This window comes from Gossypium raimondii, chromosome 11 (assembly GCF_025698545.1).
Source record: "Gossypium raimondii isolate GPD5lz chromosome 11, ASM2569854v1, whole genome shotgun sequence".
NCBI lineage: Eukaryota > Viridiplantae > Streptophyta > Magnoliopsida > Malvales > Malvaceae > Gossypium > Gossypium raimondii.
In genome coordinates this window covers 60608009-60633708 of record NC_068575.1, presented here as the reverse complement: position 1 = coordinate 60633708, position 25700 = coordinate 60608009, and the positions used below count along the sequence as shown (strand labels likewise).

Genomic DNA, 25700 nt, shown 5'->3' with positions numbered 1-25700 from the left:
CTTCAATCCAAACAAAAACTCGTTCTCGGGAATTTGATACGACGTATCCTAATGTATTGGATGCGATATGTCATTTTCTCGAAATGAAGATTTTAAAAATAAGGGTCGTGTTCAATTCTAGGAATTTTGAGAAATTGTGCCCTAACGTATTGGGTTTCAATTCATCTGACTTCAAGCAATTGAACATCCCTTTTCAACCTCAAGAATTTTGGAAATCAAAAGACAAGCTCGTTCTTGAGAACTAAAAATGTCGTATCCTAATGTATTGGATATGACGTTTTATTACTCTGAGATGAGATGGTCTTTAGTATTCACCTCGATTTATCCAAGCATCTTTTGTAAAATTAATAAATGAAGAGAAAGAATCGTACTTAAAATTTTAAATTCTCGACACTAAGACATCAAATAATCGATTCGGTATCAATTTTGGGCGTTACGAGGATGCTAACCCTTCCTCGTGCGTAACCGACTCCCGAACCTATTTTCTCAAAATTCGTAGACCAAAACCATTTTTTAAGGTGAGCCGATCGCACCTTAATAAAAGATCGGTGGCGACTCCCATTTTATTTTCAAAAATCGATCCCTATTTTTCAAAACTTAAAAAATGGTTTCGACAGTAGCAATAGGAATGTGTATAAATACCCCTATATTTCCATCAATACAATACGAGAAAATATTCCTCAACAAATTTAAAAAAAGTATTTTGAGATTTTTTTAATATTATTTTATTGCACTTAATGTTATAATTTATATGTGAACATTTGAAGGAAAATAAAAGAAAATAAATAAATTAATTGGTCCAGGATAGAAATGGAGAAGCCTCCAAGAGAGGGCAAATCCGTGTTATAACAATGAATCCTCACTGCCTTGACAATATATGTCGGTAAGATCTCTCTTATTGTTTATTATATGTTCCAAGAAAGTAATCTAAAAAATAGAAGGATGGATGAGAGAAAAAATTCAGTTGGGAATTACATCTATTTCTACTGTTAAAAATCAGTCCTTGTATGTAGGGGTGTGCAAAATTCGGATAAAACCGAAAAAGTTCGTTTAACCGACCGAATTCGGTTAATCGGTCGGTTAACTGAATTTTTTCGGTCGGGGGTCGGTTAATTATTTTTTGATTTTTCGGTTAAAGGTTAATTCGTTCGAAACCGTCGGTTAATCAATTTTTCGTTAACAAAAAATTAATAAATAAAATTATAATATATAAATAGACCCACTATTCACCTAAACTCAATCTAAACCCAAGTATTCAACCCAACCCAATTACCCAACCCAACCCAATCATAAAATTAAATTACAAATAATTTAATAAATAAAAATAAAATATTAAAACTAAGACCAAAACTAAAGTCTAAAAGTCTAAAAATAATTTAATTATATAGTGATTCAATTTGGTTAATTTGGTTAATTCGGTAATTCGGTAATTCGTTAATTTTAACCAAAAATAAAAACATATAATTTTCGTTAATTGGTTAATCGATCAATTAACCAAAAATTTCGGTTCGGTTAATTTTTTTGAAAAAAAATTCGGTTCGGTTAACGGTTAAAGATTTTGAAAGGTCGGTTAATTCGGTTAATGTTATTTCGGGTCGGTTAACCGACACCCCTACTTGTATGTTAGCACGAGGTACATGTGGCAAGGCACATGTCATTGTTTGGTTATTCTATTAGCTACACAACCACATCAGTTTTTAACAACACAAATGGATGAAAATTTTAACATCAATTTAAGGTACAATGACTAATTTGACAATTTTTTAACTAGAGAAAATAAAATGTAATTTAACTTTTAATACAAGAACCTCCATAATATTTTTATCTTAAAAAAAGAGAGAGCTAAAAATCATATTCATAGATGAATATAAAAAATTCTAATTTTAGATAGTGGCGCATCTAGAGGGACTGGCAAGGGCTTCGCCCTCCTAAAATGAAAAATTATCCATTTACCCTTTAAAAATTTTAAAATTTTAAACTAGTAAATGTAAAATTGCACTTTGCCCTCCTTAAAAATAGAAAAAAATTGATTTAGTATTTTAAAAATTATAAAAATATAAGTTATTAAAAATTACAATTTAATTTCGGCCCCTAAAAGTATTTTCTCGCTTACTGTGATTTCGATTCACGTGATTACAAAAGAAAATTAAAATAAGAATGATTTAGATTAATTTTTAAAGATAGCTATTTCTTTCTCTCTCTATCTATAATAAAGTAAATGATTTATTATTATTATTTTATTTGAAAAGGAGATTTATTGTTTTGTTTGTTTATGAAAGATGATGAATTGTAAACAAGATGCATGCTCTAGAGATTAACATCAAATGTAAAGTTTAGGCCCCATTTTCCATCATTTTCACTATATTCAATGAAGGGCCCAAGCCCATTGAGCAAGTTTCAAACTTCTTTTATATTTATTTATTTGATTGATACCCTACCACTAGAATTTAAAAATAAAAAATTGAAACATAAAAGATTTATCATTGGATTCATTTTTGTGGATATTTTAAGAAAAACAAAAAAACAAAAAACACAATTTCTATTCATTATTATTTTATTTTTTTGTCACAATTAAGATATTCGTCGTCTGATTAATCTTTTTATTACAAGTGCTTTTCAAAGTGATAAACGACTGAATACATATATGAGTTTCGATAACGAGTTAGTCTTTAAAGTTGAAACAAGAGCGATGTTGGAAGGATTATTCTTAGCTTAGGATAAAGGGTTTTGGAAAGTTGAAGTTGAGTATGATAATGCTTTGTTGGTTGAATTGCTTCTGTTAGAGGAGCTAGTGGTAGTTTAGTGGAACTGCGGCTCTTACATCAAGTTTTGCGTCAGAAATGAGAGATTCGTATCCGATATATCCCGAAAACTCTTAATGGTATTGTTGGTCACATGACTAAATGTGCTACGTTTATTTAGATCCCCACCGACTTCGGTCATGAACTTGTTGGGAAGAGATCACAACATGTTTATTTCCTCTTAATTATGGTTTTATCTAATGTAATCGCTTAAGTCTGTCATCTTATAAAAAAAACCACCTATACCTAGGTTTTCTATAAAAAGTATTACTAATAACATTAATTATTTTTATTATTTGGTACATAAATAAATGGGCTGAAATTTTCTCACAGTTATTATGTTTATATTTTAAAAATTTCAATCGCGTATTAAATAATTATTCTTTTAAAAAAATATTAATTAGTTTAGAAAAGCATTGTTTTCTTTTTAATTCAATGAAAAAACAAATGCATTAAGTATAAGACTTCAAGTGGATAGTAAACGGTGATTTCTTTTTCTCTGTGTTACACAATTGAATTATAATGATAGTTACCAACTTCTTTTTTGGCCATTAATTACCAACAGTAGACATTAATTTGGATTTTTAATCAAGCTTAAGCAGTGGCCTAGGGGCTGACAGCACCTAACCTCGCCTCCTTAAAATAGAAAATTGTCTATTTAGACCTTTTAAAAAATTTAAAATTTTAAATTAGTAAAGATACTCTTCTACAAAAATTTAATTTAATTCTTTAAAAATTATAAAGATATAGACCTTTAAAAATTAAAATTTAATTTTGATTCCCTTAAATTTTTTTCTTGGCTTCGCCCGTGACCTTAAAATGGAATTTTCACCGATAATTATAATACACATGTTATTTTCAATATATGACGATATTAATTGAAAAAGAGGAGATATTCAATTGTCGTTGTTAAAAAAAACACTGTCGAGAGAAGTTTTTGAAACATTGTCAGCCAGACAATTGATCATACTATTTAAGAATGGTTGTATTATTTTCGGTAAAATTTTATTTCCTACATAGACCAAGAACCTTGAAGGATTCATGAAAAATGTACGTATTAATTAATAGAGATATAACTTGTAAGACCCTTCAAGACTACTAACTAGAGGTGCTCATGGGCCGGGTCGGGCCCATAAAAAATTCGGCCAGGCCCGAAATATGGGCATAGAATTTTGCCCAGGCCCGGCCCGGAAAAAAATCATAAGCTCGGGCCCGGCCCGTTTTTTAAATAAATACCAAAAATTTATTTTAAAAATTAAAACAAAAATAAAAAAAGTATTTTAAAAATATTTTAAAATTAAAAAAAATTAAAAAAGTATTTTAAAAAAATTTTAAAATTTAAAAAATTTAAAAAAAGTATTTTAAAATTAAAAAAAATAATAAATAATAAAAATACTTATTATATTCGGGCCGGGCCAAAAAAGTTGTGCCCGAGGCCCGGCCCGTTTTTTAATCGGGCCTCGTTTTTTTGCCCAAGCCCATATTTCGGGCCTATATTTTTACCCAAACCCTCCCATATTTCGGGCGGACCGTCGGGCCGGACCGGGCCGCCCGGCCCATAGCACCTCTACTACCAACGGAGATGGGAGGAAGCCTCCACTGAAAATCGAAAATTCTTAAAAATGAAATTAATTTAAAATATATTCCTCATGGAGCGAGAGGAATTGGGAATGGCATGATGATCACTCGCATATTCCTTTATTGCTAATTCATCGAATCTGACTTTCTTTCTTTCTTTTCTTGATGGGGTAGTAATGGGTCTGACTCTTTCAACAACAAATAAAAATGAATATTATATTATTATTAAATTGCTGTCATTATTATAAATAATATATAATTAAGCTATTGCCTATTGGAACTTGGAAAACTGATTTCTTACTCTTCCTTTCTTATCTCTTATAATAAATGTGTAGGGCATGCATTTTGCATGTTGCTTTATTTCTTTGATTTCAAATTACCTCTTTTCTTACAAATAGCCCTAACAACAACATGATTAGTACGACTTGGACCCAGACCAAACCTGAAATAGTGAACACCTTAATTAATAAGTCAACACAAAGGGTTCATAACTTTATTAATTTTAACAAGCTAATACTTGTTTGTAGTAAGGGTTAAAATTCTTATGTAGTCCTTGGATAATATTGACATCCTCCTCCCTCTCTTCTGACATTATAATGATAACAAATTTACCGTACTAATTATAGTTTTAACATGTTCACTTTAAAAGTGTGAACCACTGAAGAGTGAAATTTACAAATTAGGGGATAAATAACCCTGTAATCTTAAACTTTTAAGCTATAATGCACAAAACAAATTATAAAAAAATATAAATATTATTTTACTTGACATAGATTACAATACACTTATAATGTGGGTGAAAATTTTTATGTAAAACTCAAATGATAAAGTTGAAGGTTTAAAATCGACGGTGTTCTTAGTTCAAATTTAATTATGTACATGTTTTTATTAATTTATAAAAAAATTGTTGCCGACATTGTGTCGAAAGGAACGGATAGGATCAGAACTTATAATAAAATATATATTTTTTTAAAATATTTGGGGCCGTGTTATTGCATATTGACCTTGAAAGTCGACGACATTTTCTCTCGTGAATTATTCTTCGATAGGAAAAATAATTTATATTTATGGAAATAAATGTTAAAATTCGTTTAGTAAAGTTATTTCGCCATGCAATTAAGTAATAAAACCAAGGCTGTTAGATCCGTATATAAGTAAGAACATGAGTAATAAATAATGGGTAACATGCTTCGCCATTACTATTTTTTAATACGCCTTTATTATTTAATATGTATATTAGAGGTGATTACTTGGAATTTAGGTATTTTCTATGTTGGTTTTAAAGCTCATAAAAATTAAATTTTTGGTAGTTGCTTTTCCAATAATTTTAAATAAATAAATAAATTCGAAAAATTTAAAAAATCAATAATTATTTTCAAAATTTGTAAAAATAAATTTAGTTCATGATTTCTAATTGAATCATTTTTAATTTTATATTTTTAATTTTAAATCCATTCATTAACTTTTTTGGTGAATAATATGTAAAAATAAATCTAACATGATATTAGACATGTGATATCATATTTACCACATAAAATTTTATAAATAAATTTAATTGTTATCGTTTACTCCATACTAAAATTTTAAAATTCAAAATTATGAGAATTAAAAATCATGAAACCCTTAATTTGATCACAGTTCATATATATTAGTCAATTTATTGCTTACCCAAACTCTTAATAGAATCACATACAAAATAAGAAGTATAATTTTTTTTAGTTAAAGAGCTTAGGTTTCCTTTCCCATCGATGCACACATACCTAAGTACGTTATTTTGAGAGTATAGTCAATGATGTTTTCTCATTTGTATTTTCCCATGAAATGCAAATGGGTAAAACAATAACTTACACCAGAGTAACTACACATTTACTTATTCATGAAATAAGCCATTGAAGAGGGTAAAACAAATAATAAGAGAGTTAAAAATTAGGGTTGTTTTCGGTGCCAAACCTCCAACTCTTTTAAGTAACCCCTACAATGAATGCCGCACGATTTTGAAAGGTAAAAATAGAAAACCAACAAAATATGTGAGTTAGATGAGATGACAAGAATTATTCTTATCTGGTCGAGTGTTTGATATTTACTTTAGATATGGAGTAATTTTAAAATTTAATTGTGGCTAATATCTACCCTTTTAATAGGTCTACAAAATGCAGATGATTAATTACTGGTTGTTAGTATCATGTTAGTATATTTTGACGATATTAATCAAATACTTAAAATAAGTACAAATTAACTTACAAATTTGAAGTTTAAACATCAATTAAATAAAAAGAATTAAATACAAATTTACAAACCTGAACTTTTTTAAATTTAATTTAGTTGAATTACGAAATAATTGAGACTTACTAACACCGCGAGTGTGTTTAAGCATATCTGACTTTCGGCAAAGAACGAGTAAATGCAGCTTTGCTGTCTGTTTTGACTCATTTTGGATTTGCATATCCCCCCATGAACCTCATCACTCAGGTCAGCCTAAAACACCTCCTTTCCTCTCTCACATCCTTTTCTTTATATATATGGCATACACATATACCCGAACCCTTGCCCTTTCGAGACTAATCGTCTCTCTATACGAGATTTCAAACTCTATACTCAACTTCAATATTAAATCCAACAACCCTTCTTTTGTTAAACTTAGAACCAAATCTTCTCCTTCATCATCAACTTCGATCATCATCTATAGAAAATCAGTGAACAAGTAACAAACATGGGTAGACCACCTTGCTGTGACAAAATCGGTGTGAAAAAAGGTCCCTGGACACCTGAAGAAGATATCATACTCGTGTCTTATATTCAAGAACATGGTCCAGGAAATTGGAGATCAGTTCCTACTAATACAGGTACCCCTTTTTCTTTTAAAATTTTACTTTTGGGTGCTTTTTTTTTCAACTTTTTTTTTGGGTTAGTTGTGTTCATTAAAGAGATGCAATAAATATACAAGGCATCTTTTCTTTTCCTACGTTAATTCATATTGGTTCCTTTTCATTTTTGTTTTTTTTTTCAGGCTTGCTTAGATGTAGCAAGAGTTGCAGGCTTCGATGGACTAACTATCTCAGGCCTGGTATTAAACGCGGTAACTTCACTGAAGAAGAAGAGAAGACCATTATCCATCTCCAAGCTCTTTTAGGCAATAGGTAAATAATCATAATCATCATCTCTCTTTCTCTTTACACGATGGTGATTTTATTGAAGTTGTGCTTTTTTTGGGGGGGGTGTGCAGATGGGCAGCCATAGCTTCTTACCTCCCTCAAAGAACAGATAATGATATAAAAAACTATTGGAACACCCATTTGAAAAAGAAGCTGAAAAAGGGTCAAAATCAAGATGGGGTTTCTTATTGTCAATCGGTCCCTAAGGGTCAATGGGAAAGAAGGCTTCAAACAGATATCCGGATGGCTAAACAAGCACTCACCGAGGCATTATCTCTTCGTAAACAAAACCCTTCAACTGGTTTAAACGACTTCAATGATCTCTTAAACTCAGCTCAGCCTCATCAACCACCCACTTACGCTTCCAGTGCCGACAACATATCCCGGTTGCTCCAAAACTGGATGAAAAACACACCCAAACCGGCTTCCGCCACCGCCACCACGAACTCGGCCGAAACTATGACCCGGAGTTCCTTCAACTCTAATGATGAAGGGGCATTGAGCGACAAGGGTTTGGACTCATTCTTCAGCTTCAACTCTTGCAGTACTTGTTCAGATAATGATGTCTCACATGAATCTGAAAACAGCGTCGTTTTCCAAGTGGAAAGTAAGCCCAATATGGGGGATCAAATTCCTCTTACTTTGATAGAGAAATGGCTGTTGGATGATGTGCTGTTCTGAAAATAATCATCAGTTTCAGTTACTTTAATTAGGGTTCTTTGTTTGGGTTTTCAGTCTATATTTATAATTAAGCCGAAAGGTAACAAACAGGACAGCATGCTGTAGGAAGGACATGAAGAAGTGTATATTAAGTAAAACTAATATATAGTACACTATATATATCTACAGGATATCCTAATAAATTAGAAACATCTCTTATCGTATTATATATGTAACTCGAAATTCCTTTGTTGTTGTTGGACCTTAATTTGTGGTGCAAATCTCATCTGTTATTTCAATCGGATTGATTGATTAGAAAAAGGGATTGACTGGTTATTAAAACAAGAGAGACCCTCTTTCGCAAGGGACCCCGTAAAATTGAATGAATTTGTTGGTAATTGGCTTCATTCACTTCACTTCTCCTAAGTAAATAAGAGATGCATAATGACAAACAATGGACGTTACTTTTTGGAGTTTTTAACTGATACGTTACAATCCAAATGTGTGGACGTTCCTTTGGAGTTTTTAATCCATAACATTAATTAAGTACCATAATAGTAATTAAATTGTATTTTTAAAACCAGATTTTAAATTTAAATTTAAAAATTGATATTGTCACGAATTCTAAAAAATATATTAATGAACGATAAAACACACATGAAATTATTAACCTTTCTTATTTTATACTTCTCTTTTTTTTAAATCTGATAAGTAGTCCACTTTAGCACCTGAACTTGACAAATGGAGTCATTTTGATCCATGAACTTAAAGAATATAAAAGTTTGATGATGTGGCACTCTAAGATTATGCCACATCAGCACTTGGAAATTTAAAAATCAATATCAATTTCTAGGTTATGATGTGGTGCAATATCATAATGTCGCGTTAACTGGACTGATGGTTGAACTGGTCAGTCCACCGCTAGACCAACAATAATTAAATAAATAATTAAAAATTCATAAAAGTCTAAAAAATATTTAAAATAAAAAAACTGATTCAACCATTCAACTATCGTTTTATTGTCTCGATTTCCTATTTTTACCAATTTCAAGTGGTTTTTGAGTCAATTGTTTCAATTGATCCTTTTGTTCGGATCATTATATCGATCAGTTCTCGATCTATCTGATCAAGTCCTATTCCAATAACATTGACCATATCATCAAATCTTGATAAAATCCAAATATAGAGACCAAAATAGATCTAATTGCTAAGTTCAACGATCAAAGTGAAAAAAAATATAAATACAGAAGTAAACTTAATTGCCAAAATATATATATATATTCTCACTAGACCTGTCCATGGGCCGGGCGGCCCGGCCCGGCCTGACGGTCCGCCCGAAATATGGGAGGGTTTGGGTAAAAATATAGGCCCGAAATATGGGCTTGGGCAAAAAAACGAGGCCCGTTTAAAAAATGGGCCGGGCCTCGGGCACAATTTTTTGGCCTGGCCCGGCCCGAATATAATAAATATATATTTTTATTTTTTAATTTTAAAATACTTTTAAAATAAATTTTTTATTTTTAAAATAAATTTTTAACGTTTATTTTAAAAATGGGCAGGGCCGAGCCGGGCTCGGGCTTATGATATTTTTCCCGAGCTGGGCCTGGGCAAAATTTCATGCCCATATTTCGGGCCGGGCCGGGCCCGGGCCTAGGAGGCGGGCAGAATATTTTTCCCGGGCCCGGCCCGGCCCATGGACAAGTCTAATTCTCACTTAAATATACTATAACAACCAAGCTAGAGTGTGCTCACCCGAGGATTGCTTAATCCATTTCCGCTCAGTTCTTGTTGAAAAATTAATAACATCTCTATAGATGTCACATTACATTTATTAACATGTAACACCCACATTAATATCGGATTATAAGTAGAATTAATAAAATAATAATTATGATGAAAGTTATTGAATAAATGATTTATAAATAACTGATTGTATAAGAAATTGTAATCATTTTAGAAAAATCGTTAGACATAGAAATGTAGAAAATTATTAGTCGAGATATTTGGAATAGACTAGAAACCCCAAAAATTAGAGACTAAAGTGAATAAAGTATAAAGCAGGGGTAAATAGCAATTATTCCATTTTATCTTGATGGAAATGACTTGATAATAATTTTACCATTACTTTTAAAAAATCTATCTTTTAAATGACATTTTATTAAATAATATTTATTTAATATTTTATTAAGTAATATTATAATACATGCAAAGAAAAGATTAACATCTTTCTTCTTATTATTGAAAGTCAGTGGAAGAAGAGAAAAGAAAATCACCATTTTCCTTCAAATTCAAGCATAAGATGAAAATAAAATTGACATTTCAAAGGCGAAAGGAAAAGAAAACGAGCCAAATGAGTGAAAACTTCGATTTATGTTAATATACATGAACTCATTCCATAATGTCATTAAATAGTTTAATTTTATTAGTTAAGCTAATTAGCATGGGAGAAGTACTTACATATATATATATATATATATATATATGAATATTTGATAATTTAAATAATTGAATTAGTAGTTATAATTTATATATGACTATCAAATATGTCTTTCGATTGAAATAATGAAATATGATTTAATTATGTAATTTTGAAGATTTCCTCGTAAATCAATGATAGATTAGTTTAAATATAGTTGACATGCCATATAATTAAAGTTTGTACATTATTGATTTTTACTCCCCAATTCTCAAAAGGTCGTGGGAGAAATAGTACTGAAATTCCTAGTGGGTCGAGTACTATGATAGTCATTATTTCCGGACAACCCGGGATGACATACACTTTAAGCTATCATTGTTGGGCAATCTTAGGTGACAGATTCGTGTATCTGATCTTATGCCTAAATTTGAAAAATGAGAAACTAAAATGTAAGTAATATGAAAAGGGGTTTTAAAGTTATTTATAAAATTGACTTGAAATTAGAAATTAAATGAAAAAAAAATAAAAGAGAAGAGAAGAGTTCACTAATGTTTAGCTTATATTTATAATTGAAAATGATTTACTAGAATGTTATGTTATTGAATATTATTATTTTATTGTTTTATCATTATTTTTTAAATTGTGAATTACTTAATATTTTATGTAGTGATTTTATATGTTATTAGCACTATTAAGCATTCAATGCTTAGCGTACCGTCCTTGTTTCTGTGTGCAAGTGTCATCAGTATTCGAAGCACCAACTTCAGCTCAAACACAACGTGGGTGATGTTTATTTTGCTTAGGACTTTAATGGCATGTACATAAATTTTTATAAACTTTATACTTATGAAATTTATCTTAAGTATTTTGATTATGTTATATGGAATTATACTCTCTTTATAATATATATATATATATATTTATACATACCACTTAAGTGATGAATCTCGAATATAATATACGCTTGAAGAAGTGTTGGGAATTGATTTGAGAGTTTTACTTGTATTTTGAAATATTTGTTAAGTTTAATTGTAGGTGGGTTTGAATAAAACTATAGGTGGTGTTATCAAAATTTTTATAAAAAATGTGTAATAATTTCATATTCTCGAATTGTTTAATAAAAATTAAGTTTTGAGTTGCTTCGATAACGGAATATAATATTTTATATTCGAATCCGACGATCGGATCGGGTAGAATTTCACATAAAATTCTATAAAGTATATAATTTTATAAAAATGACAAGAATGCTTTCCTTATAAATATGGGTTTATTTCATAATATCTAAAGCCTAAACTAAAATGGTCTGAAAGCTTCCATATAGTGTCGGCAGGATTAGATTGTATTAATTTGCTTATTACATTTTGGGGGAGGAAAGCAGGTTCGACCTAACAACTCCATTGCGTCACTTATTAAAATCGAAATCGACCCTTGAATTCAAAATTGATATATAATTTAATCCTATGAATAAACTTGAATATCAATTCCGGTAAATATATTAATTTATTCGGTTAAAAGTAGAGTTAAACAAATAAAAATTATTACCTAAAAAATAAAAAATATATATTTTATATCTATATTTTATAAAATTATGGGATAAATATTAAATTTATACATGAACTTTGATTTGGTGAAATTATACACGTGAAACTTGAATTGTGATTCATATGTATATATGAAACTTTGATTTCGTATTCAATTGTACACATTTAAAGAAATGAATACATACATTTATTTTCATATCGAGTAATATAATTGTTTGTATATACAATATATCAACATAAAATAGTGTTAATTCGATAATGTTATTAGTGATTTGTGAAATTGAATCAAATCAAAATTTCATATATAAAATTGTACAAAGTTGAAGTTCATGTATGATACTGTTGCAGAGTGAATCAAAGTTCATTTATAATTTTGATATTTATCCTTAAAACTATTTATAATTAATGAGAATAGTTTTATATTAAATACCATACCTTTTGGCCATGCCATGACATAGGAACGCCGAGCAGAGAATTAGCACAAAATGTAAAAAAATTAAAGTGGCTTGACTATAAGTGTTACAGATCAATTGTAAAACTTGTAAGTGTTACAATGGAACACTTGGAGCATTCCAAGGATCATACCCAATACAGATTGACAATAAGGTGAATGACAATGATAATGCATGACACTCAAGCTTTGGTGTCACGACATCCTCCGCATTAGCCATTACATCCCTATTACGTGGGCCCTACCTATTCATATGTTTGGTTGCCCGTAATGCTATTACGGCCATATTCGGTTACGGATCTATTACCTCTCTTGGCTGTAATAGCCATTCCCTGCCTCAAACACCGATTAGGGATTCCTTCCCTATTCTTTTTTTCTATTCCATTCTCTGCCCTCGTCAATTTCTGCTTCTTCCATCAATTTTTGCCTCAAACGCTGATTAGGTAATTTCCCTTTCCCTTCCATTGATTTCTGCTTCTTCTTCTTGTTTTATGGAGTTGGTTTAGATGAGGGTGCAATACGTCTGAAACATCTTCTTCTTTTTTCTTTCTTCTTCCCATTTCCTTCCAACCTTCTCCCTTTTTTTTTTCATGCCCAGGTCTCTCCCTCACTGGAAGTGCTATTGCTCACATTGATATTGGTTTATTAGGGTTTTTGTTTGTTTTTGAAGGATAAACCAGTGAAGTTAATCTCATGTTGAAGATCTTCAAGGAGAAACATCTCCCAAAGGTATTTTAGATTTGATTCCATCGTTGCTTTCTTGCTCTATTTTTTCTTGGTTTGTGGCACAACACCATGTATGATATGTGGTTCAGGAGAAATTGAAGGAGCCTTATTGAAATACTTGGGGGTTGAGCGCAATGGTAAGTGTTGTAAACATATTGCTTGCAGTTATACACATATCACGTAAAACTCATGTCAGAGTTTGAAGTTTTAGATTGTATTGAATATGAAGTATCTATTGTTTTTATCATTCAGAGGTAACAAAGGACGGTTTATTCTCTGTTGGAGAAATGGAATGTATGGTAAGTTTTTCCCTTTACATGTTTACTTCTTTTTTTCTCTATAATGCCAAATTTTATTAGAAAATCTATTTATGCTAACCTTTTTTTTCCTTAATCACTCTCACAAATTTAATGACTTTGTAAATGTTTTCTGCAGGATGTTGTGTAAATGCTCCTATGATTGCGATTCTTGATTACACCAATGGATCTCAAGGATATACGATAATTATTATGTGGGTTTCAGAGAGTTCTTTTCAACTTGCCCGATTAACCATAACTAGGCAAAGGTGCTCAATTGATAACCCATCGAATTTTAATATGTGCATTGCCATATTTAAACAATGCAGAAGATGTTACTACTCAACGAGTTGTTGAGATAGTTGAGATAGTTGCGTGGGATTTTGCCAAGAGAACTGATGCCTCAAAGTGTTACTGCAAGGCTTCCAACCTCGAGGAGCTCGATGCCTATGCACATGAGCAATGGGAGGTGTGACTTTCACCTATTTTTTCATCGATTCATTGGCATAATTTATGTTCTTAATGGTAGTGTATGTGATGCGAATTATGCAATTAGTTTTGAATTTGCTCAACTGCTTAGTTTTAATGTTTGAGTCGCTTCTTACTTCACTTTGTTAAGCGGTGTTTCTTCTTTGCAACTTATAAGTTCAGGACAAGCTGAAAAATCAACGAGCTTCAGCTCTTCCATGATGAGAATTTTTCAGCGTGGTCTTTTGCGTCAGAGGTGCTATATCCTGCCATGAACTTTAGCTTCATTTCTTTTATGCAATAGATATTGAGGGTTCTATATCTCACGATTGGTGTCATGATGTATTTATGTCTATTTTTACAGAGATAAAAAAGCTCCAAGATTAACTGAGAGTGGTTTCCAATTCTTGGTGTACATCATGAAACTCATGGCCGTTTTGCCTCTTTTCTGTGTAATTTACAGTTGATGGATACAAATGCTCAGCTTTGGTATATTATCAGAGAGTATATCTCCAATTCAAAGGTATATTTGATGAGATAATTATTGTGTTCTGCTTGGAACTTGTTTGTTAGAGCTATTTTGTTTTGCTGTTGTTAAGTTCTTGAAGGGGAAATTGGCATGAATTTATTGTAAATTTTTATTTGGTATTGGTTTATTAGTATATATTATCCTCTTAAATGTGAATGTACCCAAGGGGGTGTGCTTGTGCGCATGCACTAAAGTAATAGCTTGTGTATTCTTGTGTGCTTGAGCATTAGTAGCTACTTTTAGTTCAAGGGAAAAATGTGCCATTTCCTATATGGGACTTTTGGTTGTACAAGTGTTTGTGTATTGATGGATCCATATACTGATAAGCTTAATGAAGGAAAAATAGAAATTGGTTCCTTGGCTTGGCCTTATACTGATAAGCTTGTACTTTATATAATTGCTTTTTGATTTGTTGTCTTGCATGAAGTGATCTACTACACCTTCAGTGGAGAGAATATTTGCTTAAAGTATAGGACACAAATGATTAAATTGTAAAGTTTGGGTATTGACTAATTTTATTAAATCAAATTATATCATAACGTGCTTTCCTTTTTCGTTTTAAAAGAAGCACAGTTTACTAAGTTGAACTTATGGAATTTAATAAAATAAATTTGTTTTATTTTATTATTAAAACATGTTATTTTTATAAGATTTAAGCTTAAATTTAATCAAAATGATATAGAAGAATGGTATAAGGTTGATATAAAATTAATATTCCAAAAGAATATAGGAGATAAAATGTTAAGTTAGTTGAAATATAAAATTAAAATAACTTTACTCGGATGTAAATGAAAACTCTCATTACATAAATATATATATTGATGTATTTTATGGCTAAACAAAATCAGTCCTTGATTAGTCAAACAATTAATTGCTTTAGATCCTGTATCTCCAAATAGTGTGGGGAATTATATATTTTATTAAATTATATTTAATAATAATTATTTTAAATTATATTTTATAGTATTATGTATTATGATTTTAGTAAATTCATATATTTTGTTAAATTATATATTTTTATTGAATTATATATTATTTATATTAATAAGCTTATTAAAATTTAATAACAATAACAATAATCATCTATCTAAAAAAATTTCTGCTAAGGGTATTCTAGTCATTTTAGTTTTTTTTCCTTTTTCTATTACACCTCTATTCCATTCAACCAAACACAAGAATACCATTACGCCTCTATTCCATTACATTCAACCAAACAAATGATTACCTATTACGCCTCTATTCCATTACGCATGTATTCCATTACGTCTCTATTCCATTATAGCCAACCAAACATGCTGTAAGCTTTGGTGTCACGACATCCTCCGCATTAGGCACATTCTTAGCTTGGGGGTTCTTGATGTCGCAACACAGGCTAGTTGGTGTCGCGACATCTTTGACAATGGCCTTGGGCTCCTTCACTTCAACCATCAACTTGGAGTTGCGATCTTGAAGGCTTGTAGTCGAGATATTGGGACTCGGTGTTGCAACACATCACACCTAGTACGTGACACCCACAATAGTGATGTTTTCCTTAACGTTTGGCTATAGTCATCTCCCTACACACACTCAAATCAACCATTAGGCCTCTGATGACATAATTTTGCGAATTTGAGTCTCAAAAAAATTAAAACGTCAGAAAAATTATCATTAATACTAAAGACTAAAAATCAATAAAAAATGTTGAAAAGACTCGTAAATCGCTTGAGAACAAACTCATAAAGTGTTCGAGAGAGCTTCATTTGACATATCAAATTACTGCAAATCACCTTTAACCAAATATATATTATCATTTTTTTTTAATTTTATGTATAATATTTTTAAAGGAGAGGGTTTACTTATATGAATATAGTACAATCACAAGTAGAATACAATTACAAATATATATATATATAGAGAGAGAGAGTGATATATTTGAGTAACTACAAAATAAAATAAAATAAAGATAGAGCACAAATAGACATAGAATCGAATACAAACATCATTTCATTTTCGTTTTTTATAGAATATTTTATTTTGAGTGTGAGAAAAATAAAGAGGTGGGTAGAAAATTATGAATCGAAAATGAGATTCATGTTTAAACACCGATTCAATAAAAACTTAATTATATAGATATTATATTCATTTGAAAGAAAAAAAATACTATGTTGGATTTTCAAACAAGGTCTATAATTGGTCAGAATAAAATGGTATTAATATGACATTACTTTGACTTTGATGCTAATCAGATGATTATTTGTATCCACCAATATTGGTCAATATCAGTTCTTAGTAATTAAAACAAGATTATAATTTTTAAAATTTTACTTATTTGATATTTTAAACAAATTCCTTTTCTTCTTTGATCAATTTTATTTCCTTTTATAATTACATTTAGCAATAAAATATTTTTTAAAAAACAACTAATAATATCACTATCAAAAATAATACACCTTTTGACTTAGCTCAACGAAATGGACTGGATATTCAAATGCCATGTAATGTTATTCATTTTTTAAAATGACAAAATCATCCTTGATTACGAGGTTGAATCCTAATTAAAGCAATCATGACATACCCTTCATGAGTTGTTAAACGATGCGAAGGATAAGTCAACATAAACACTCCTTTTAAGTCAACAATAATTAATATTTTATTGAAAATATAATGTAATTACTTCTTCTTTTTTTAAAAACTCTTTTCACTTCTTAACAACCCAATCTTAATTAAGCTTTATAATTCAAGATTATGTTAGATTTTTAATAAAATAAGACGGAGCTGTCCATGTTATTTTTCCTCACGACATGGGTTTTTAGAGTGAACATCCAATATCATTAGATTAAGCTTCATCTAACGGCTCGATTGATGTAATCTGACTTCGATTCATCAAATTTGGTCCCTAAAAATAGATAATGTTATCGGATTTTTATTGAAACTCATGTGAAATTGATGTCGTCTTTTTTTGAATTTTCGTCAGGGATAATAATTGTCTCTATTCAATAAAAAAAAGTCGGACCAATGAAATTAGTTAAAACATTTAAAACAACATGTTAACAATTAGATAAATGAGAGATAATATTTTTATCCCTTCAACAATAGCAATATTTTATTTGATAAGATAAGAAGGAAGTTGAGAGTAGAAACCAAGTGATGCAGCGAATGGGCCAAGACAGGGAACGAAATAGGTGTGGCATGAGCAAAAATCCAAGATAACATTGGAAATATGGAAAATTAACTCTTCAATGCAATACATGTGAATGCTTTGACTTTTTTTTATTTTACTTTTTTGTTTCTTCCTTCTTCAATACAAACATCTATATTTCACATTAAGTGTAGTTAAGCAAAATTTTTCGAGTTTGAGTTCGATTAAATTCGTATTTAATTAAGTTCAAATTCAATCTTGGTTTAATAATTAAATTTAGGATTAATAATATATATTAAACACAATAATATAATTTCGTAATATAAAAAAATTATAATATACATTAGAAGTGAAATTAAAAATATTTAACATTTATAATTATAGAATCAAATTTAAATTTTTGAGTTAAACTCAAATAACTTACCCATAAAAAAGTGATAGATTAAGGTGGCCGCCTCATGAAAGCCCATTTATGTTCCTACTTTGAATAATTCTCGAATCTAGTGCTTGCTTCATAACGGGCCATGCTTAATATTTTCTCTCTCGAACTATACTCCATATATTCACATGCAACACAAAAAGGTGGGCTTGGAAGTTTTTTAACACTTAAAAGCTTCACCTTTAATTAACTTGTTTGGTATGGTATCTGGATTGAGTTTTGGTTCAATTGATGCAGTTGTCGCAATATTTAAGAGGACGTAATTCAAGTACGTTTTATCCTTCGATTCAAGGATTTGGAGGATTATGAGTAATTTAAAAATTGTATTAGAAAAATTTCTAGTGTTGTTTTGTTTTGGTTAAAATATGTTCTAATTCCCTATATTTTTTTGTATATTTGAAATTTAATCTCTTTATTTTTTAAATTTAAAAATTTAGGTCCAATTATTAATTCTATTAAAATTATTATATTAAATTATTTGGTGTGATATTTTGAAATAATAAAATACTTGATTGGTAAACACCTAACAAAAGAAATAGCATTGTAATGAACTTGAATTTAATATAAGAATTTTAACAATACTAACAATTCAACTAGCATTTTTAAACCCAAAAAGTAGAACTAAATTCTTGAAAATAAAAATAGTGGGGCTAAATTTCAAATATATAAAGAGTATAGGGACTTGAAGCAAATTTTAACCATTTATTTTCTATTTCTGTCGGCTACAAGAGAAGTTTATTTTTGCGGCGTTGTTTTAATGCTTCTCTCATTTGGGGTATAGATGGAAAAGGAAGCGACGGGAAAATACAATTTCTTTGGCTTGTTAAATTTAGTGACGAAATTTTACTAATAAAATGAAGATACAAAATTACATTATTAATAATAATAATTTGTCTAATTAAAAGTTTGAAACTAAAAAAATCCAACACACTACAAATAAGTAGTAGGTATAATAGTAAAATATATTGCATTTTCAAGGAGAGACGTAAATTCAAACATTAGAGATGACATTGTCAAGAGAAGAAGCTACAAACCTCGAACATATACCATAAAACAAACATGAATAAAAAATAACAAACCGATACAATACAATATTAAAAAAGAACCCATAAGTTTACGAATAGCTCAAACTATAGTTCAAACCACGAAAGTTGTGTTCAATTCTTTTCATATAATATCTAGAGCTACTCATAACCCTTTTTGAACCCTTAAATAGGAAGATAAACACGCTTCAGCACACTTGAACTCATATCCTTTTGCACTGATAATAATATCAATACCAACAGAGCTAAGATTCGATCAACTTATATTCAAATCTTTAGTTGACACCAATGATGACTTTCATTATTAAATAACCCTTACCTCTTGTCACTTATTAAAATAAAAAAAGTTAAATATCGTTACACTTCACCACCAAACACCTCCCAGATACTTTGCCTAAGCCATTCTTATTAAAACTCCTTAGTGATGACCTCTCGCTAAGGGTAATCTCATGGGTTCAACCCTTTGACGAACGAGCAAATATCTCACCTAACAAGTCCTCGCAACCTACCCACATCAATCGCCACCACATTAAGTGGACCGCATTCAGTGATCACCTTATTCAATTTAACAATTCATGTTGACAACATAATGTCACCCTAAATTGACCAATTAAGATAAGTCACTTACATGTTAACACTCCAATCATGTAATGACGCGTGACATCTCGAAATAGGAAAAGCCCGTATGTATAAACTGGAACCTTGACATGAGGGCCCAAGTAACTCGAAATACTCTACTTTTTCCCCTAACTGAACCTCCACAGTTTCTCTAATCACTTTCTACCCATCTTCGGTCACCAAAGGACTCTTGGCGCATCAAGACACCACCACCTCAACAAACACAAAAGCGAAGAAGGGATGACTTTTGCCAATTAATTGATTGAATGTGAGTAACATATATTTCGGTTTCTTTGTGTTCGTTTTGTCTGTTCATTAATATCAGGATGATGCTGGGCCTGGCGGGTTAGAAAGGAAATTAATCATATTGGGCCTAGTCGCAAATCCTTTTCCACAATTATTATCAAGGTGATAACAATTTGACTGGATTTCAATTATACAGCAAGTTGATTATTTTTAGTTTTTTATTTTTCAAAATTTGGAATTCCAATCATAACTCAAATATAGAATTATTTGTGGTTTTGATCAAGACAAAGGGTTTCTAGATACTGTCTTTGTCCAAGCCCGACTTGGCCCGTAGTATGGGCTTGATATTTTATCTAAGCTTGTCCTTACATAAAATAGGATAACTTAGGTTTACTCTACTTGAATAGAAAATGTCTTAAACTTTTGTCCAAATCTATTTTCGAGCATTATCATTTTGTCCAAACCTTTTCATATTTTGGTTTAGTCTTTGAGCTTGGGTGATTAGTCCAACCTTTAGACAGATAATACATTTATCACATAATATCATAAAAAATAACAATAATTTTACAAATTCATCTGCAGTGTTTAAATCAAAATTAAATTAAATGACGGAACAAAAATATAAAAACTAAATCCGCAACATCCATATAATACAAAAATTAATAAGACTGCTCAACCATTTAATAAAATCCATCTTAATAATCTGATAACTTTATCGGCCACCATAGGGATAATGTAAAGTGTGGGGGTTGAGGTGGAGGCCCAAACACACTTCAATCAGTTCTGTCTTCTTTTGTTCTTTGTGAGAGACATTTGGGATTTTAGTGATGGGCTAAAAATTGGCCCCATTTTCTTGTTTTGTCCAAAACAAATTTCCTCTATTGAGAGGACCATGTACCCACCCCACCAATCATATAAACCTTTTTTTCACCATTTTCAGTCTCCCCTTATGTGGCCCAACCTGCCTTTACCCTCAATTATCACCTTTTTGTAGATTCTTTTTTTATTTCCCCCAAATAAATATATGTGCCATATGCTTCTATTGAACATACCCTTATTTACTAATTTTTTTTTTTAAATATCGAATTTTTTATTAGTCGATTGAACGAATGGTTTAAATTAACGAAATGATATTTATGATGTGACAACTAAAGAGAAGGGTAGTTGATTCATACATAGATGGTGGGCTGGCTGGCAATGGTTTTAATAATTAAGTTAGAATCTTAGGTACTTAGACAGGAGTTGTTGCCACAGTTTCAAGGGCCATAGGGAACTGCTCTTTAAGGCATCATCACTGACCCACTCTATTAATTAAAAGCAAGCAGCCCATCTTAATTCATACTTTTTTTTACTCATAATTTCATCACTAATTCTGGTCATCATAATCAACCCTATTTTCTATCTTCATCATCACTTTTTGTTGTTGTTAATATTTAAACATCAACGGCAACTTGGATATTTCTGTTTTTTTTTTTAACTAGTATTTTGATTCTAAATTCGCTAATATTAAATTGTAATTATAATATTTGAATAGATATAATATATAGTTTGAGAATCAAAGGCAGTTGAAATATCATTTCTAAAGATAATTCAATGTCACTTCCAATATGTTGTGCAAAGGACAAGGATTTCCTCCACTCACTCCCCCATTTAGCTTTTGTCTAATTCTTGATTTACAATAAGAGTCTTCCACGTATACTCTTTTATTTGCTACATCAAATCCTTTATTTATAAATACTTAAAATCCCATCTTATTATATATATTTTATGATAATATATGGTCAATGATGATTGGTGTAGTTCAAGTAAAAATCTTATCTAACTTTGAATCATATGAACGAAGAAAATGTTGAAAAATATTGTTTCGTTTAATCTGATCCGATTCGAATTTAAAAAATAAAACGTGTTAGTAAAGGAGAGAGAAGGAGTGATATGATGGCCATTTTTCATGGACCAAAGCAATGCAAATTGGACCTTATAAATATACAAATGCTAGGGTTAGGGTTAGTCATCAAACCCCATAAATCTAGCTACTTCTTTTACGTTTCTTTATTTTGGTACCTATCTTATTTTTAACGAGGAAAAGCTTTTCATTTTTGTTGGAACCTATCATTTCAAAGGAAGGGAGTTGTAATAATTAGGGTTTTTTTATTTTTTTGGTCCAAGGGATGAAGAAATGTCAAGTAGTGAGGAAAAGTGGAAGAAGAAGCTGTACTTCTTCTTCAACGGCGATTACCAACGTGAGGTACGGTGAGTGTCAGAAGAATCACGCGGCGAACATCGGAGGGTATGCCGTCGACGGCTGTCGGGAGTTCATGGCCAGTGACGTCGAAGGGACGACTGGGGCTTTAACGTGTGCCGCTTGTGGTTGTCACCGGAACTTTCACAGAAGAGAAGTGGAAACTGAGGTCCTCTGTGAGTATACCTAATTATTTGTTTCTTGTTTTTCATATGGTCATATCATCAAATAGGTAATGATATAGATGAATTTAGGCTGATTATTTGCTGCTTGAAATTGTTGTTTTTCAATTCTTCAAATGTGGATGATTGAAATATATATATATATATATATGTAAGTTATATATCAAACTTTATAGTATAATTTATTTGCTTTCTTCCAGCAAGGTTTGAGTGATTGAGTCTTTCAAATTTCCCCTTTTCTTTTTCCTTTTGATTCAAAAGTATCATAATTAGTTGTTTAAAATGGTACAAAGTCCAGTCTATTGTTTCTTGTCTTATCAAGACAATCCATAAATTTAAATATTTGCGTTTTATTATAATTATAATTATCGAAATGGAGGAAATGAAAGCCCCCAAATGGCCATCATACATTTACTTACCCTACAACATAATATTATACTCATAAAAGTTAGCAACATTGAAACGAAATCTTATATAAATTAAGATACATGTGTGTATAAACAACTAATGAAGAGCTGGATATGCTTTTATCATTTGTCCCAATTTTAAAATTCCATATGAGACCTGCATGGTGTTGTGTGTGTATTGAATCTTTTTCTTTCTTCTGAAGCATGAGCTGTCTTTGCAATCTATTCTAAGTTATGTTTGGGATTCAATGTGATGAAGATGATGATACCCCTCTTGGATTCTTTAATTATTTTTGCAACTTGGGAATTTTATTATATCAACATATGCAATGCAAATGCAATGAGTGCCTCAAAAATAGGCAACCAATACAAAAAGAAAACTTAATAAATTTGAATGCTGTTTGTATATTATAGCTTTAGATTCCTCTTTCACATGCTTTCAATTTCATTTATTTATTTTCTTCTGTTTTTACGATCGAGAAAAATTAATCTTTTCAGGTTCGATAATTCATAAACATGTACTTTGAAAGTACAAACATAACTAACTTTATTTTTCACGAGTTAATATTGGTTGGTTTATTTATGTATTAAATATATATATATATATATAGAACTTTCTTCAATTTTCTTTTAATGATAATGGAACAGGTTTAAATATATAGTTGCGTAGCATATTGGTTGTCCCTGTCCTTACCTTTTATTTCTTATTTCTTATAATATATATATATATATATATATACATATGGGAATAAACAGAAGTTTTCTTTGTTAACAGGATATGTAGTTTTTATCCTTGGAACAATCATTTAGCATTTGGAATATATTTTATGTTTCAAAGGCCCACACATATCCAATCATGTTATATTGTTATCTTCAATAGTTTCTTTTAGGTGACTAAAGCTTTTAAGTTTCCTAACATGCATTTCTAGCCCAGATAACAAAAGTGACCCAACCTCATTATTCTGATTCGTTTCGATTCGAGTCGATTTAAATTTTATTTACAGACTTAAATAAAGGATATTCGAACTCAATTTAGTTTAATTAATTAACATTAATTTTTTTTATAATTTTATTAAAGGTTAAGTTATTATTGGAGGCTTGAATTTGGTAATTATTCTCATATTGGGGTTTGAATTTTTTTGTCCAAATTAGGCCCTGAAATTGACAATTATTCGCACTTTGGGGCTTGAACTTCTTTTGTGTCCAAGTTAATCCCTAAACTTGACAATTGTTCTAGACTTTAAGGTTTTCAAGGAAACATTAGGGATTAACTTGGACAAAATAAAGTTTGGGCCCCAATGTTCAAACAGTTGTCGAGTTTAGGACTTAATTTGGACAAAAAAAAGTTAAGCCCCAATGTGGGAATAATTGTTCAATTTAGAGCCTAACTTTTCATGAATAATTATCAAATTCAGATCCAAAAAATAATTTAACCCTTTTATAAGCTTAACAAATAAATAAGAAAAAAAAACTTTTCATAAGTTGTTTATGTTGGATTTAAATGAACACAAAACTTGAGAAGTGGACAAGGAGTGCAACAAACCACAAATATATGAAACATTTATACTGCGTCAACATATATCAGTTTCATTCAGAAAATGTCAAATAGATCACACACACGCTACTAAACAAGTTAAATCAATTAACTCAAAAGGTTGATAAGCACGAATCATTTTTTAAAAATATTTAATAATCTGTCTAATATATACGATTTAAAGTAATCATCTTTGGATCCAATTAACATTATCTGTAACCATATCCACTTGGATGACATTAAAATATCAATGTGCTGCCAACTGGGGAAGAAGGGTTCAGATAGCTTGTGTACATTATCTATAAATTGCTTCTTTGACCATTGAGTCCATCAATAATTGATCGTCACTTATATATTTTTTTTAATCTTTTGTATTCGACACATGAAAAAATAAATATACTCATAATTTGGAGAATGAATCATGGACCAACTGATAAAATTTTGACTGCAATTCTTCTACTAAAACAAATAAATATTTTTTTCTTAAAAAAGGAAGAAGAAAGAACAGCATTAAAATGTCAACATCTGTCGTGGATGGGGTCAGATCCTCTTTTAATTTTCCTTTTGTTTGAACCATTAGGATCGAACATTACAGAAGAAGAAGAAGAAGAAGAAGAAGAAGAAGAAGAAGAAGAAGAAGAAGAAACAGGACCCAAATCTTGTCTGGTCTGTAAAGCCTCCACCGTAACAACAGCCTTCACAATGCCTGATCTTCCAACAAATGCCAACCCTGAAACCCTGTCTGGTTGAACCACCACCATGAGACCTATACAACAAGCAATGACGATAACGATAAACCCTCTGCGATTCCCACCAAAAACCATCTTCATCTTTATACACTAAAAAACACAATATAGTTAATGCAAAATTAGATTTGAAAAGACAAGGACGAGAAAATTGTTACTGTGTTGTCTGAGACGACAGCACTAGGTTACTTCTACTGCACTTATTTATATGGGGTTTGGAAGAGTTGTAATAAAAGTATAAAAAGTAGGAAGGTTTATGATTCATTTTCAATCATAAGCAATTATAATTAAGACTCTAAAAAAAGAAGACACTCTGACAGGTTTGAACAGATCCTTTGGCAGACCAGTTATCTTTTTCACTTTGGTTTTGTTTTTCTTTCCCTACCAAGACCAAGACCATGACCATGACCATGACCGATCCTTATTTTAACAGTCATCCCACCTAGCTCACTTGTACTTCGGTTCTTGTCTTTTAACTATGCTTTGCCCTTTGCATATATTTCCATCCTG

At 30.5% G+C, this 25700-nt stretch overlaps 3 protein-coding genes and 1 long non-coding RNA gene across 6 annotated transcripts; all 4 read left to right on the top strand.

The window, feature by feature from the left end:
• The first annotated feature begins 6853 nt into the window (after window positions 1-6853).
• On the top strand, window positions 6854-8418 carry LOC105802047 (myb-related protein 306). The gene is made up of 3 exons (XM_012633459.2): window positions 6854-7222; window positions 7387-7516; window positions 7603-8418. The coding sequence occupies exons 1-3, from the start codon at window positions 7090-7092 to the stop codon at window positions 8210-8212; spliced, it is 873 nt and encodes a 290-aa protein (XP_012488913.1). The 5' UTR covers window positions 6854-7089; the 3' UTR covers window positions 8213-8418.
• A 4283-nt stretch (window positions 8419-12701) lies between these two features.
• LOC105802052 (NADH dehydrogenase [ubiquinone] flavoprotein 2, mitochondrial) lies at window positions 12702-14096 on the top strand. The gene is made up of 5 exons (XM_052623718.1): window positions 12702-12754; window positions 13302-13462; window positions 13578-13628; window positions 13761-13824; window positions 13937-14096. Exons 1-5 carry the CDS (start codon window positions 12702-12704, stop codon window positions 14094-14096), a joined length of 489 nt encoding a protein of 162 aa, XP_052479678.1.
• Window positions 14097-14254: 158 nt separating this feature from the next.
• Window positions 14255-14724, top strand: LOC128034598 (uncharacterized). Its single transcript, XR_008190687.1, has 3 exons — window positions 14255-14345; window positions 14454-14499; window positions 14553-14724. It is a non-coding gene; the product is annotated as an uncharacterized LOC128034598 (long non-coding RNA).
• A 7146-nt stretch (window positions 14725-21870) lies between these two features.
• LOC105802054 (mini zinc finger protein 1) lies at window positions 21871-25461 on the top strand. Of its 3 annotated transcripts, none has more exons than XM_052624233.1 (2): window positions 21871-22085; window positions 22249-22702. In XM_052624233.1, exon 2 carries the CDS (start codon window positions 22251-22253, stop codon window positions 22509-22511), a length of 261 nt encoding a protein of 86 aa, XP_052480193.1. In that variant the 5' UTR covers window positions 21871-22085; window positions 22249-22250; the 3' UTR covers window positions 22512-22702. The 3 variants fall into 3 exon arrangements, with proteins under 3 accessions (XP_052480193.1, XP_052480192.1, XP_052480194.1); XM_052624232.1 differs by having other exon boundaries at window positions 21871-22139; XM_052624234.1 differs by lacking the exon at window positions 21871-22085 and adding an exon at window positions 25025-25461 and having other exon boundaries at window positions 22092-22497.
• Window positions 25462-25700: the final 239 nt, after the last annotated feature.